At 36.0% G+C, this 13983-nt stretch overlaps 3 protein-coding genes and 1 long non-coding RNA gene across 10 annotated transcripts in view; 2 read left to right on the top strand and 2 right to left on the bottom strand.

Annotated features, from left to right (window-relative positions):
• LOC110443188 (putative sodium-coupled neutral amino acid transporter 10) overlaps positions 1 to 1440 on the bottom strand; it is a 31144-nt gene extending 29704 nt beyond the window's left edge. For all 6 annotated transcript variants that reach the window (XM_021487243.1, XM_021487245.1, XM_021487244.1 and 3 more), the window contains exon 1: positions 1352 to 1440. The gene's annotated coding sequence lies outside the window, so the exon portion shown is untranslated. The remainder of the gene's footprint in view (positions 1 to 1351) is intronic.
• Positions 914 to 6063, top strand: LOC110443192. The gene is made up of 2 exons (XR_002462081.1): positions 914 to 1264; positions 4881 to 6063. It is a non-coding gene; the product is annotated as an uncharacterized LOC110443192 (long non-coding RNA).
• LOC110443191 lies at positions 5717 to 13504 on the bottom strand. Of its 2 annotated transcripts, none has more exons than XM_021487247.1 (9): positions 13173 to 13504; positions 11961 to 12133; positions 11325 to 11402; positions 10861 to 10966; positions 9157 to 9272; positions 8481 to 8572; positions 8110 to 8195; positions 6936 to 6972; positions 5717 to 6223 (listed from the first exon to the last, which is right to left on the bottom strand). In XM_021487247.1, the coding sequence occupies exons 1-9, from the start codon at positions 13215 to 13217 to the stop codon at positions 6129 to 6131; spliced, it is 828 nt and encodes a 275-aa protein (XP_021342922.1). In that variant the 5' UTR covers positions 13218 to 13504; the 3' UTR covers positions 5717 to 6128. The 2 variants fall into 2 exon arrangements, with proteins under 2 accessions (XP_021342922.1, XP_021342923.1); XM_021487248.1 differs by having other exon boundaries at positions 5718 to 6223; positions 11325 to 11390; positions 13173 to 13503.
• Positions 13505 to 13559: 55 nt separating this feature from the next.
• The window catches only part of LOC110443190 (cytosolic endo-beta-N-acetylglucosaminidase-like), a 16003-nt gene continuing 15579 nt past the window's right edge, over positions 13560 to 13983 (top strand). Inside the window, exon 1 of the mRNA XM_021487246.1 lies at positions 13560 to 13676. The gene's annotated coding sequence lies outside the window, so the exon portion shown is untranslated. The remainder of the gene's footprint in view (positions 13677 to 13983) is intronic.

Here is a 13983-nt window from a genome sequence, read left to right on the forward strand (position 1 = left end):
CTTTTTAAAACACTAACAAAAATCAGGATAGCAACAACCATGGATATGAGAGAGAGAGTAAGTTCTGATGATGAAAACAATACAATTTCTGATGAAAGAAAATACTATTCTAAATAAAAACATTTCCAAACAATGAGTCAAAGGATATTTAACAGCTAAACAAAAGGTCACAAGGACCCATATGAAGCATATGGATCATAATACATTGTACCTGTCCCTTGCAAAATATTCTTATTTTTGGCTCATTATCCAGATTTAAGACAACACATTCAATCCTTTTATAAAAGAGACGATTCTCTAGTTCAAGTCCTTAAAAATGCTTCATAGAAAATAATTTTTTATTGGAACATCAATGCAAGTGTTCTGGAGGAGTAGGGTTTTAAAACATTTATATACCCAAATTAATAAGGCCCTCTTTTGGATCAGCCACCATTATGGAGCTACAATGCTAAACTCTTCCTTTAAATACACTGTAACCATTAATTAATTCCCAGGCCCACGGCCATGCTTCATGGCCATGGGAAATTGGGTGAAAGTTGGAGGATCACGATCATTTTCATGTTGTACTAATTATAAGTCCCTGGGGTTTGGCCTGATCCTGTAGCTAATCATTGTGGCATGATTTTGTTTGACTCTTCGTGCACAGAAATGACATAAAACGTTTGATTTTGTTTGTTACTGACAGTGTTTTAAATAACATCCACATGTCAACACTATTAAATGTGAACATGAAGGTATATAATCATTATAAATCATAAATGTATAAGGCCTAATAGACAAATAGTTTGTATTGTTACAATGTACTCAATGTAACTTGTAAGACCATACTGTGTATGTCTTTATATTGATTGATAGGTTTTACGTCCGCTTCGCTACCGAGTAGTTCGGTTATCCAGCAGACGAAGAACAGAAAGGAAAATGAGTAGAAGGGATAAACTATGTCGTAAAGAGTAGAAGAGGGGGATAGGTTAGAGAAGGAGCCGTCTTTACAGTGTACCCCGGATATATGTACTGGATGTGTTAATGGACAGTGGACTACGTAAAGGAAGTGTGTAATTTTTGTACAGTGTGCTTTTCAAACCATGACGGATAATCAGGAGTTGATCTATGAAATAATGATAGAAAAAACGGCCAATTCGTAGTTACCGTCACCACAGGTATGCCTAGCTATCAGCAGTGACTGTTCGCGTTGTAAACAAACGCTGGTCAGAAATTGCTGCCACTGCTGATGCAAGTGGTACAACGGCGGCCAACACACTATAAGGTCAGTGTAAGCCCATCACAGTTATTGCTCACTGCCTGGCCTAGCTTTCTATTAAGAATTACTTCGAGAACCAGTTAGCATATTTACCTGAAATATATCAGTATCCTTGTAACAACATCGTCATCTCATAGCTTACGGCGACGTGGCGATTAGAAGTTTCGTCATCAAGTTACTATTGACGCTTCCACCAGTGTGCGTTACAAGCGTTTGTTTGTAACGGAATAGTAAAAATGGCGCGAATTTCAAAAAACAAAATAAACATAAAACATGTGTATTAGATATTGTTTGTAAAGACAACCAAAAGACATGGCAAATATTCAACCATTTTATTTAAGCATCTACAAAGCACGAACAAAAAAAATAAGTATGAGCCTGTCAGAAAAAATGTCATTATCAGGCCACCATATCATCAGAGGGTGTCATTGCAGTAATATTAAACCATAGGTAGAGCCTTCAGGCTATCAATAATACACCAATAAGTTAATATAAACTATAGATATATTGATAGAGGAGGGTAGTACTTATGTTAGGCTATCAATAATACACCAATAAGTTAATATAAACTATAGATATATTGATAGAGGAGGGTAGTACTTATGTTAGGCTATCAATAGTACACCAATAAGTTAATATAAACTATAGATATATTGATAGAGGAGGGTAGTACTTATGTTAGGCTGTCAATAATACACCAATAAGTTAAAATAAACTATAGATATATTGATAGAGGAGGGTAGTACTTATGTTAGGCTATCAATAGTACACCAATAAGTTAATATAAACTATAGATATATTGATAGAGAAGGGGTAGTACTTATGTTAGGCTATCAATAGTACACCAAAAAGTTAATATAAACTATAGATATATTGATAGAGGAGGGTAGTACTTATGTTAAAATGCCCCGTCGTCCGTCCCTCGGTTTCTATAGTTGTGCAGGTTTTATTTTGAGACTAATCAGAAAAACAAGATGGCAGCCATTTAGGATTTGAATAGTTCAAATTTGATATCACAATTTCTCATGAATTATGTGACAGATCTTCTTATATTTCATAATATATGTGAATTCCCCCTTGATCCTTTAAAAATTGTACATGTTTCATTTCGGAACTGATCAGAAAACAAAATGACCGACATGAAGCCATCTTGGATTATGACAGTTTAAGTTTGCTAGGCCTATCACTTTTTTTCAAGAAGTACTTGACATTTCTTTCTCAAATTTCATATGTGGTTTCCATTGGTCCATATAGCTGTGCATTTTCATTTTGAGACAGAAATAAAGATGACTGCCTCAGGCAAGCAACCATCTTGGATTTTGAGAGATTTAAGAATTATTTATCATGTATGTAGATCTATATAACTCCTTGAGAAATAGCGATAACAATAGTGAAAATGAAATAACTTTGTGTCTGTTCAGTATTTTTTGTGTGAAATAGAATTGTTTAAGAATGGGTGGACCAGGGACGAAGGGCGATTTGATCAGCCCTTATCTGATGATGATGGGCTCATTTTTTTTAACTTTTCCCCTGGAACCATTACAGTACGCATATATTCGTAAAAGAATAGAACTGAGTAAATTGCCAAGTGTAACAGTGTTAATCAGTTATGGATCCCTGGGTGTATGGGTTACAGGTTTACTCGTGATATCTAGGGGTACTTTCGTGTATCCGGTTGAAACGGTTGAACCTGTAAAGAAAACGACAGGCACAGATTTGGACCAAGGCTGACCTCAGGAAATTTTGGCACGTGTAAATTGAGGGGTCCAGACGTACCCGACTCAAACTAAAATGCTGACTTTTGCTAGTTTGCGTTATTTCTTTCTCAAACAATGTCAAGTGGACACATGAAAGTAGGGCATACTATTCTTGATACACTGTTTTTTATTCTCCGAAACTGTGCAATTTTAGCTCTGCTTATAGAACTGTCCAAGTGCGTTCGTTTATTGTAGAATATTTCTGCGCCACACGTACCGGTTCAAACGGGATACGCGTATGCAAAACTGAGTCCTTACGATCCTTCCAATACATTCTATACTTGAATTGAAATGTATGAAACATTGAAATGTAACAAAAAGAGATAACATAAAATTACAGCAAAGTTGAATTATTTATGGAATGTGTAAGAGAAGAGATATCAATTATAGGAATTGTCTCCCTTGGCAATTTTTTCAAAAAAAAAAAAAAGGAATTGCTTAGGCATTGACTCCCTATACCCATCTTGCACCCAATTGGTAAACCTCGGGTGACTCCACTACATTTAATCATAAGTTTGTGAGGAACAAGCCCTGAGGAGTTCTGCCTGATCTGGCACCATACAAAAAATGCCCGAGTGCTTTTTAATTACGGAGGCACATTTCGCTCAAACTTCAGCTGAGCCTTTGCATTTATATAGTTTAAATCCTGAACAAACAAATAATCTCAGTCATATCTAGTCATATTTGATTAAGTATTATAAGAAAAACCATTGACAAATCGGAGTGCAGAATATGCTAACTAATTATGAGCAGATTCACTGATTAACATAATTGTGATGAAGTTTGCACTTTACATTTGTATAAAGTGTATTTTCTAAAGTTTCATCAGGAAATAGTCATAATTGATTTAGTTAATGTTCAGAAACTGATGACCAATCAGAGTGCAATATGCAACATGTAATTAATTATCTATGGTTTTGCTCAATTTCTATCACAAAATAAAGAAATAACCACAATGTTGTAAATTTAACTTTTATTCACTTGCTGTTTATATACATACAGCATGTATACAATATATTTAAATAAAATGGCAATTTTTATTCCAATTTTAGATATGGTAGATTGTTAACAAAACAAATTATAATCACATTCATCAGCCACATTCTATCACAATTAGACAAGGCACCCTGATAATAAAACCATTCACTTTAGGAGATTTCTGAAAGTGAACGCTTTTTTTCCCCATAAATGTAAAGAACAACTTAAACATGAAAACTTTTATTTTTTTTGGTGAAAATAAAGCCTTTTTTTAAAATTAACTGATCAAATATGTAGAAGACACTTTGTCATATCATCACTATGATCATATTTACATGGAAATACATGTATACAATTGTAAAAACTGCTAATACAAATTGTACAAAAATACTGGTATGATGATGATTTGTGCTCAACAATTACAATTAACAGACAAGTGATGTTATGTATACCTTATTTTATGTAATAAGGGCAAAGGGTGCGGGTAATAGAGAGAAAGGGCATCCTTATTAAGTAATAATTACCTGGAGTTTTCTGCCCTAGTATTATACAGTGCATGTATTATATACTAACAATTACCGAAGTATGCCAAGCTGTGTGCATATATTCGTAGCTGGGTAGCTGTGAGTGAAAAGCACTCTGTTTTCCTGAACTAAGAGCATGCTGTCAAAGATGTAAAGTTACAACTGGTCCTCTTAGGTGCCTGACAACCTAAAATCAGGTGCAAGTTATATTGCATTTTGTGTAACCTGATATAACTTTGGATTCCAACTTTTTTGTCATGTTAACATAGACAATGTGAATTTTACCTATACAATTTCACATATTCATAGCTGGTATATCATACATACACACTAGAAATTGCTGTTGTTTTCTCTTTTCTGAAGACTGAAAGAGACACCCAAAACTGCTCCTAGCCAGACAACAGGAAATACAGCCCCCCATCCATACCTCATCGCCAAGTCCAAAAAATCAAGTATCCCCTCAGTCAAAGGTAGGTCAACCATTATTCTGTTCATATTAATTACCCTTGGTTTTTAAGGGACATTAGGTATGGAAATAACACACAGCTGAACTTTTAAGCATTGCAGATTTTTTTCAGGAAGATAGGATTATTTTCTTTTTAATTCGTAACATTTTTTTTTCTCCCTTAATTCATTTTTTTTTCTCCCTAGGGATATTACGGGTGTCCTTGGTTGCATGTTTTAAGAGTTGTACAGTATCATTGTGCACAAGGCAGGAACATGCACTGTTTTTGAGTCATTTGAAAAATTATAAGAGTTATTCTGTATGTAGGCACACTGAAACTGTTCTTGCTCTCAAAAACTTGTGGCCACACACACCCTCTTATTTTTGTTGGTGTTTTTTTGGTAGCAGTGTACAGGAGCATACGGTGGCCAAGGGTGATATTTTTGTACAATGAATAACCCCTGTAATATTACATGTATCAAAACTTAAAAACAAATTCAGCACTTAAATTGGCATATATATGATGAAGTGGGATGTAGGATTCACATTTAAAAATAAAATAATCGAATTTGGTTTGAGACTCCATTTTTGGCCATTTACAAATCTGTGTCTACACAACAAAAGCTAGCTTTTCATGTAGTCTATTTTTGTACTCAGCCTATGTGTAAATATTGTGAACAAGAGGCCCAAGGGCCTTAGCGGTCACCTGAGTTATATGAAAATCAGCATGTAAACTAAGTGAAATACAATACTTGTCATGTCATCAAAGGAATTTTAAAATATTGGTAAATGTTCCCTTTGGGGCCCCGCCCTAGCTTGGGGATGGGGCAGAAATTCCAGGAGCTTCATTATTGAGGGTCCCCCTTTCTCCTCGACAGTAAGCCCTCTATTACAGAATTGTTTTTACCCTTTGCATGTAAGATAGGTTTCCATAACAGAAATGCCCTTCACTGATTGGTGAGCCTCCATTACAGAGTTTCCTTTCTCCAGGAGATGGTTGACTTAACTCTAGGGTGGGACCCTTCACAGCACAGCTGTCTTTCCCCAAGGATGGGGACCTCCATTGTGGAGTTGCTTTTACCCCAATTGGGAGACAACTATAACAAAGCTGTCTTCAACTGATCCTATTCAAACTCTAATGTTTAATGAACAGTCCTAATCAGACATCAATGTTTCCAACCAACAATGTGACCATCCACCATCTGAGGCTCCAGGAATCCGCGGAACTCCTTGCCATCAGGATTCCATCTTGCACCGTAACCTTGAAAATACAAACAAGGCCAATGCTATCTTAAACAACTGCATGATAGCAATAGTACAAGTCATCTTCATTTAAGGAATGTTAGTCTATACCAGGTACATGTATATCATCATTAAAGTAATCATTACAACAATTATTAAAAAGAAATCTGAAAGCTAATCCAAATTATTGCATTTTACAATGATGAATATCTATGGATCAATTCTGCCCCCACTTCATATTATGAACAGATAACATCAGAATTTGCTCTTCCAACAAAAATATTTAAACCAATTACTTGTATAGTATTAAAACCTTTTATTATATGTCATTTTTTAAGCAAAGCACCAAGAATTTGGTCCTGTGAATCCATCTACCACCCACTGCTTTCAATCATTATAATAATAAACTTTATTTATTGAGGATACAGTTTATTATTATAATGGTTGAAAGCAGTGGGTGGTAGATGGATTCACAGGACCAAATTCTTGGTGCTTTAATAATAATAATAATAATAATAAATAATAATAGACTTTATTTAAATTCGATAACACATTGAGTCAATGACTCGTCTCACATGTGGTCGACATAAAATGTACAATATTTACAACAGAAAAAGCTTTGCTTAAAAAAATGACATATAATAAAAGGCTTTAATACTATACAAGTAAGTACTGGTGTAACAGTCAAAGTATCTGTAACAATACTTGTTAGTGAAAAAATCTATAGTTACCCTCTCCATGTCTAACTTCCAAAATGATGACGTCTTGCTGCAAGGCAATGAAAATATTGAATTTTTTGAGTGTGTGTGTTTTGTTTCATACGTTGTAAAGCAATTATATAACAACTGTATTAACATTCAACAGCTCATGACACTATGCAGGGTATCATAAGAATACCATAGTTTGATATACATAAGTACTATTACCAGTAATCTGACCATCAATGCTTAGACCTATACATCTACATAGTTTAAATATAGTTGGCTTGACCAGACCTGTATATAGATAACTATTGTTTGACTTGCGTTATATTAAGATCTACTGGGTGCGCATTACAATGTGAGTAACAGCTCACAAAATATGAAACATCTAATATTAGGTATTGTATGAACTACACAGGTATAACATGATCTACATATGTCATATGATATGGTCTACACAGGCAGGATATACCCGATAGTCTACACAGGTATGAGTGAGATAGCCTACGCAGGGGTATGGTAAGGCTTACACAGGTTTGATATGAACTATACAGTCAAGTATATGACCTACATAGGCATGAGGTAACCTACACAGGTATGAGGCTTACAAAGGTTTGATATGGTCAACACAGGTACGAAATTGCTTACACAGGTATAATATGAACTACACAGTCAAGTATATGACCTACATAGGTATGAGGCAACCTACACAGGTATGAGGCTTACACAGGTTTGATATGGTCAACACAGGTATGAAATGGCTTACACAGGTATGATATGAACTACACAGTCAAGTATATGACCTACATAGGGATGAGGTAACCTACACAGGTATGATATAGCCTACGCAGGGGTATGATAAGGCTTACAAAGGTTTGATATGGTCAACACAGAAAATTAAGTGGATCAACAGGTATGATATGAACTACACAGTCAAGTATATGACCTACATAGGTATGAGGTAACCTACACAGGTATGATATAGCCTACGCAGGGGTATGATAAGGCTTACAAAGGTTTGATATGGTCAACACAGGTATGAAATGGCTTACACAGGTATGATATGACCTACACAGATATGACACGGCCGGTATTATAGGTACAATGTGGTCTACACATGCACAGGTATGACATGGCCGGTACAGGTACAATGTGGTCTACATAGGTATGAAAGTGTCTGTACAGGTGTGAAATATCTACTCACAGGAAGCCAGTGGATATTGATCCAGGTAGCATTGTCCAACACTTTATTCATTTTATCTAGGGCATTCTTGTTCTTTGCACTCTCATCTGGAAGAAAAGAATGATTCTGAATTGTGTGGCATCATTTTGTTTCAGTTCAAATGAAATACTTTAATGCAAAAAACATAAATTTTGTTTAAATCCTTAAGTAGAAGTTATAGGAATTTGATAGATGCATTGTAGAAAATTACCAATTTATCTTAATATACTATAAATTAATGTTTTTATATTCAATTTGACTAAACTGAAAATGCAGATGTACACTCATGTATTTTTTGACAAAAATTTGGCCAAAGACAGTATTTTTGTTCCAGTCCATGACAGGAGACTTACTTCCAGTGCAGTTGCCCCACCAGGAGTCAGTCTGATCCCGATGATGGTGCTTAGCCAAGGCCCTCGCTCCCACAGACAGCTCAGCACTGGCTCTAGAACAAACATTGTAACGGTACTGATCAATAATGATGGAATGTGTTGCACATTGGGTTTTAAGTTGGTTCAGTCACCTTCCATTCAAGGTAAGAAGCTGGATAGTGAAAAGCTTTCGACGACTCGCAGATCTGCAAATTTCAAATATCTGAGATTTTATTGTCACTTTTAACCTCATTCTTATTAGATGTGCTACAATGTTAACCATTTTTTGCTGTTACTAGGAACCAACAGCATCCACCTCCCTCTCATTTGAAATCTCCACCTGGCTTGAATATTGGAGGGAAATTGCTTTAAAAAACAGAACTGTTCTCCAAAGCAATGGCTGAGTACGACAACTGGACCAGTGATGTCTGAACTAATGATAAATGACTCATTATCTTTGCTTGTCATGTCACTTTGATATTTTATAATAATAGTAAACATTACAAAACTTTGATGTGAGGCAGGTGGGGATAAAAGTATCTTAATTACAAATAAACTGGTACACAGAAATAAAAGACATGAAAAAGTACTTTCTTTTTTATTTGAAACTGAATGAATTTACAATTGTCTGAGGTTGTCCATGTTTTTCTTTACTTACGAGTGTTTCTTTGTGAATGCTTCCTCTAGAACTTTTCTTGGAGGTGGAAATATTTCCCGGGTTCCAACGGTATTTCTTATACCAAATAAGTCCATCAATCCTCTCTTTCCCAATGTCTACAAATAAAGCCAGGTTATATAAGCCTCCAGCTAACTGATAACCCAGTAGTCTGTATATTGCTTTGCAATTTTAAACTTTATTTATTATTCAACAATTATGAAACAACTTTTATTATCTAATATTTAACACTCTTATTGGCCCCGATGGAAGCAACCAGGTTAATGTCTTCAATGTGGGAGAAAACAGGATTACCCAGAAAACAGGAGTACCCAGAAAACAGGAGTACCTAGAAAACAGGAGTAAAACAGGAGTACACAGAAAACAGGAGTACCCAGAAAACAGGAGTACCAGAAAACAGGAGTACCTAGAAAACAGGAGTACCCAGAAAACAGGAGTACACAGAAAACAGGAGTACCCAGAAAACAGGAGTACCAGAAAACAGGAGTACACAGAAAACAGGAGTACCTAGAAAACAGGAGTACCCAGAAAACAGGAGTACACAGAAAACAGGAGTACCCAGAAAACAGGAGTACAAAGAAAACAGGAGTACCCAGAAAACAGGAGTACCCAGAAAACAGGAGTACCAAGAAAACAGGAGTACCCAGAAAACAGGAGTACAAAGAAAACAGGAGTACCCAGAAAACAGGAGTACCCAGAAAACAGGAGAACAGGAGTACCCAGAAAACAGGAGTACCCAGAAAACAGGAGTACAAAGAAAACAGGAGTACCCAGAAAACAGGAGTACAAAGAAAACAGGAGTACCCAGAAAACAGGAGTACAAAGAAAACAGGAGTACCCAGAAAACAGGAGTACAAAGAAAACAGGAGTACCCAGAAAACAGGAGTACAAAGAAAACAGGAGTACCCAGAAAACAGGAGTACCCAGAAAACAGGAGAACAGGAGTACCCAGAAAACAGGAGTACCCAGAAAACAGGAGTACAAAGAAAACAGGAGTACCCAGAAAACAGGAGTACAAAGAAAACAGGAGTACCCAGAAAACAGGAGTACAAAGAAAACAGGAGTACCCAGAAAACAGGAGTACCCAGAAAACAGGAGTACAAAGAAAACAGGGGTACCCAGAAAACAGGAGTACCACCCAGAATACAGGAGTACCAAGAAAAAAACAGTGTGGTTGGACAGCCGACCCATTTCACAGCAGCAGTGAAATGAACCCTCACTGTCTTGTGTTGGCCCTCTAAATAAAGCTTAAAAGCAATTGTATACCGTTATATACTGTCTATTTTGGGGCAGTCTATCATGAAGGAATTGTTTATCCACGACGTAGTTTGTACATTTATATGTCTGTCTGTGAAATAAAACCAAAGAGCATGAAAAAGTTGCTTTGAGAGTTGCCACTGTTTAAAGAGAAGAAAGAAATTTGAAGAAACTAGACCTGTTACTTTCACAATAGCAAGTTCCAATTTTAAACAGTCATATCCTGAAAATGTATTGCAGAAATAGCTTTACTAGCTTTCAGCTTAGTCATATCTCTTCTGACTCAATTTTAAAACATATATATACATACCACCAAGATGTCTCTGATTCTATATTTTCTCTCCTCTACACCAAAACACAAAATACCTATCCCTCCCATACACACACACAGGACCATATGTCAATTTTAAAACACATATATATACATACCACCAAGATGTCTCTGATCCGGTACTTCCTCTCCTCTACACCCCAGATGTCCCATAGACTCTTCAGTCCATCCAGTAATGGTGTTATGGCCTGGAAACTAGCCAGCCTGAAAATTAAGTGGATCAACATTGACAGCCTCTCTGAGGATTTCCATGTCTTACTTTCATTTAATGAAAAGAAGAGTTCATTCCAGGCAAAAACATAAACCATATGTTATTTTTGGAGGTAATTAAATCATTATAAAATTAGTCAGATTTCACATTGTTATTTGCTTGTCACATACTGTATATAAACAGTTATCACTTTCATATTAATAGATAGGTTCTTTTAATACATAATCACTTTCATATTAATCGATAGGTTCTTTTAATACGTAAAGTGTCAGTCATGGATACATTAATGATTTCATTTGCAATCTGTCATTTAAAAAAAAGAAAAAATGAGGTTAATGAAAAGTGTTTTACCTGGATTCAACATATGTATTTTCATCTAAAAGGTCATATTTGGGTAGATCCAAAACTGGACAGGACCTAAAGGATAAACTAAGTATGAATTAAACATTAAAATATTGATGGCATTGACAAAATACATATTTAATTTTTGTACATATAACAAACAACAAAAAAAGCTATTAAAAAAATTGTATAGTTGAACTTTATAACTTTGTAGCCATAATCCAATAAAAATTCAAGTCAGATTAGATAAAAATTGGTATTCCTATCAACAAAATATCTTCTCTATCATAAATACATGTATAATTGTTATTCTTTAATTAAAGCAACAGCTAGCATAACCCTAGTACCTATTTCCAAACCAGGTACCAATAGATCAAAGAGTTATCCAGTTTTATCCATATATGGTAAATAATATTTTCAAGATATCATCTATGAATTAAAGATCACCAAACTGTCAGTATCAGCATGTCTTAAGTGTACTCCAACAGTGTTAGAGGTTTTACACGGCGAGATACTTTTGACAGTCGCAGTGGTGAGGCAGCATCAGATTTAACAGGGCGTTAAAGAAATCACAATTTACAGTAACTTAGTCTAACATCCTGGTACAACAAAAAGCTCAGAGTCTATTTGGCGAAAAGTACTAACCTATTATCCATCCACAATTTAAGCATAGTCCCCAAGTCCCTGTATAATGGAAACGAGGGATATCCTAGAATAGTCTCCCTTTGCTTTGAGTCAACATTGTCTTCATCTAGAAGGTGATACAAGTCCTCATCCTTCAAAATTTTGTCACATCTCTTCATTTCATCTGTCAGTATCTGGAATAAGTAAATTAATTTGATTAAATTTCAACCTTTAAAAGACACTTAATTTAAATGCCTGATGATGAAAACTGATTGGTGTGCACCTGCAACATAGAAATGACCACAATGGAGACAGTTCAGGGCCTCAGTACTTTTTGTCCCAAGACTGACACAAGTGTAATAGGACGAGAAATACAGTGATAAAGCAAGTGCCGTCGCTGGGGCTCGAACGCGCAACCATTGACTCTCCATCCTGATGCTCTACTGCTGAGTTAAAGGGAAATTCTTTACAGCTGACACTTGTAAGGCAACCTAATCAATGCACTTCTTTTACTCTATTCACCCCTTTTTTTCTAACACTAATCCAGGTTCTTTGACTCCCCACCAAGGGTTCTCTTACCTTGAATGGGGAGGGTCAACGGCACCAGTTTGTAATTGGATGAGAAATAGTGATAAAGAAAGTGCCATCGCTGGGGCTCGAACCTACCACCCTTGGCTATCCAGCCTGATGCTCTACTGCTGAGCTAAATGAAATTCCCTACAGCTGACGCTTATAAGGCAACCAAATCAATGCATTTCTTTTTCACATTCCTTCATAGATATTTGCTTTTTGTTATCATATTTTAATTTAATCCTAAGTTACATGCACGCACATAGATCTGTTTTGAATTGGGTTTTTTATGATTTTTTTTAATAAAAGATTTGTGAATTATTTGTTGTTGATGCTAAAACAGACTTTGAAAAACTGTTATAATTGTAGCGAAACTGGACTGGGTCGATCGTCGGCGACCAGATGCCCAATTGGTTGAGCATCCGTCTAGAGTTCGGAAGGTCCCGGATTCGAACCCCGGTCTGGCCGTGCATTTTCCTCTCCTGTTACTTAATAGCACAGGCAAATGCGTCAGGTCAGTAATCCGGCCTGACGCATTTGCCTGTGATAATAGTAAAAAAAAAACTACTTTAAAAATAACGTTTTCCTATGTATATTTTATCCACTCTTTGTCAATTTGTGAACAGAGTCAATGATGTCACGGCACACTCTTAACATACTTACCATTTTAACATAACTAGGAAAATCTATATTTCCGTCTGAAGACATTGCTATAGAAATAAATAGGCGCCTTGATGAACAGTAGGTATAACATGCAGTAACCGCAGAACTGTAAACACAAGTGTGACCGGACCGAGTGTGACGGACTGAATTCAACTGATATTCCTACTTCGTTTTTAACGTCATCATAAACGGGAAGGACCTAAATAAGCAAATGGTTTTTATACTGCAACTGATGTAAAGATAATGAAATGACAAGAAAAGATCATTCTAGAACAGACTATCGAAAGCAAATTGACATTTTGCTGCAAGCTAAACAGGAAATTGTGAAATGTGCATTCAAACAAAAGAACGATAACTCTGGGCAGATAACTCTAAGCTTCCGGTAGAAATCCAACCATAATTTACATTGACAACAGCTAAACACCGTGTTTTTTTGGTATTTTTGCATTCATATCTTTGTTGTATTGAGCGAATAGGACGTCTTAGTCGAAAGCAAACATTTTGGTAGGTATGCAAACAGTTTCGAAAATGCATTTGATTTGATTGCAAATGACATTCATTAATGTATTTTTTCAAGTCTGCTTTTTAGGTCACCTGAGCTTTGCTCAAGTGACCTATTCCAATCGCTTTTCGTCCGTCGTCGTCCGTCGTCCGTCGTGCGTTGTGCGTAAACTTTTACATTTTCAACTTCTTCTCAAAAACCAGTGGATGGATTTTTTTCAAACTTGGTCAGAATCATCCTTGGTAGATGAGGCTTCAAAATTGTAAAATTGGGATTCCTACCCCCACCCCTGGGGCCAGGGCGGGGCCC

Source organism: Mizuhopecten yessoensis, unplaced genomic scaffold (genome assembly GCF_002113885.1).
Source record: "Mizuhopecten yessoensis strain PY_sf001 unplaced genomic scaffold, ASM211388v2 scaffold716331, whole genome shotgun sequence".
Classification (NCBI taxonomy): Eukaryota; Metazoa; Mollusca; class Bivalvia; order Pectinida; family Pectinidae; genus Mizuhopecten; species Mizuhopecten yessoensis.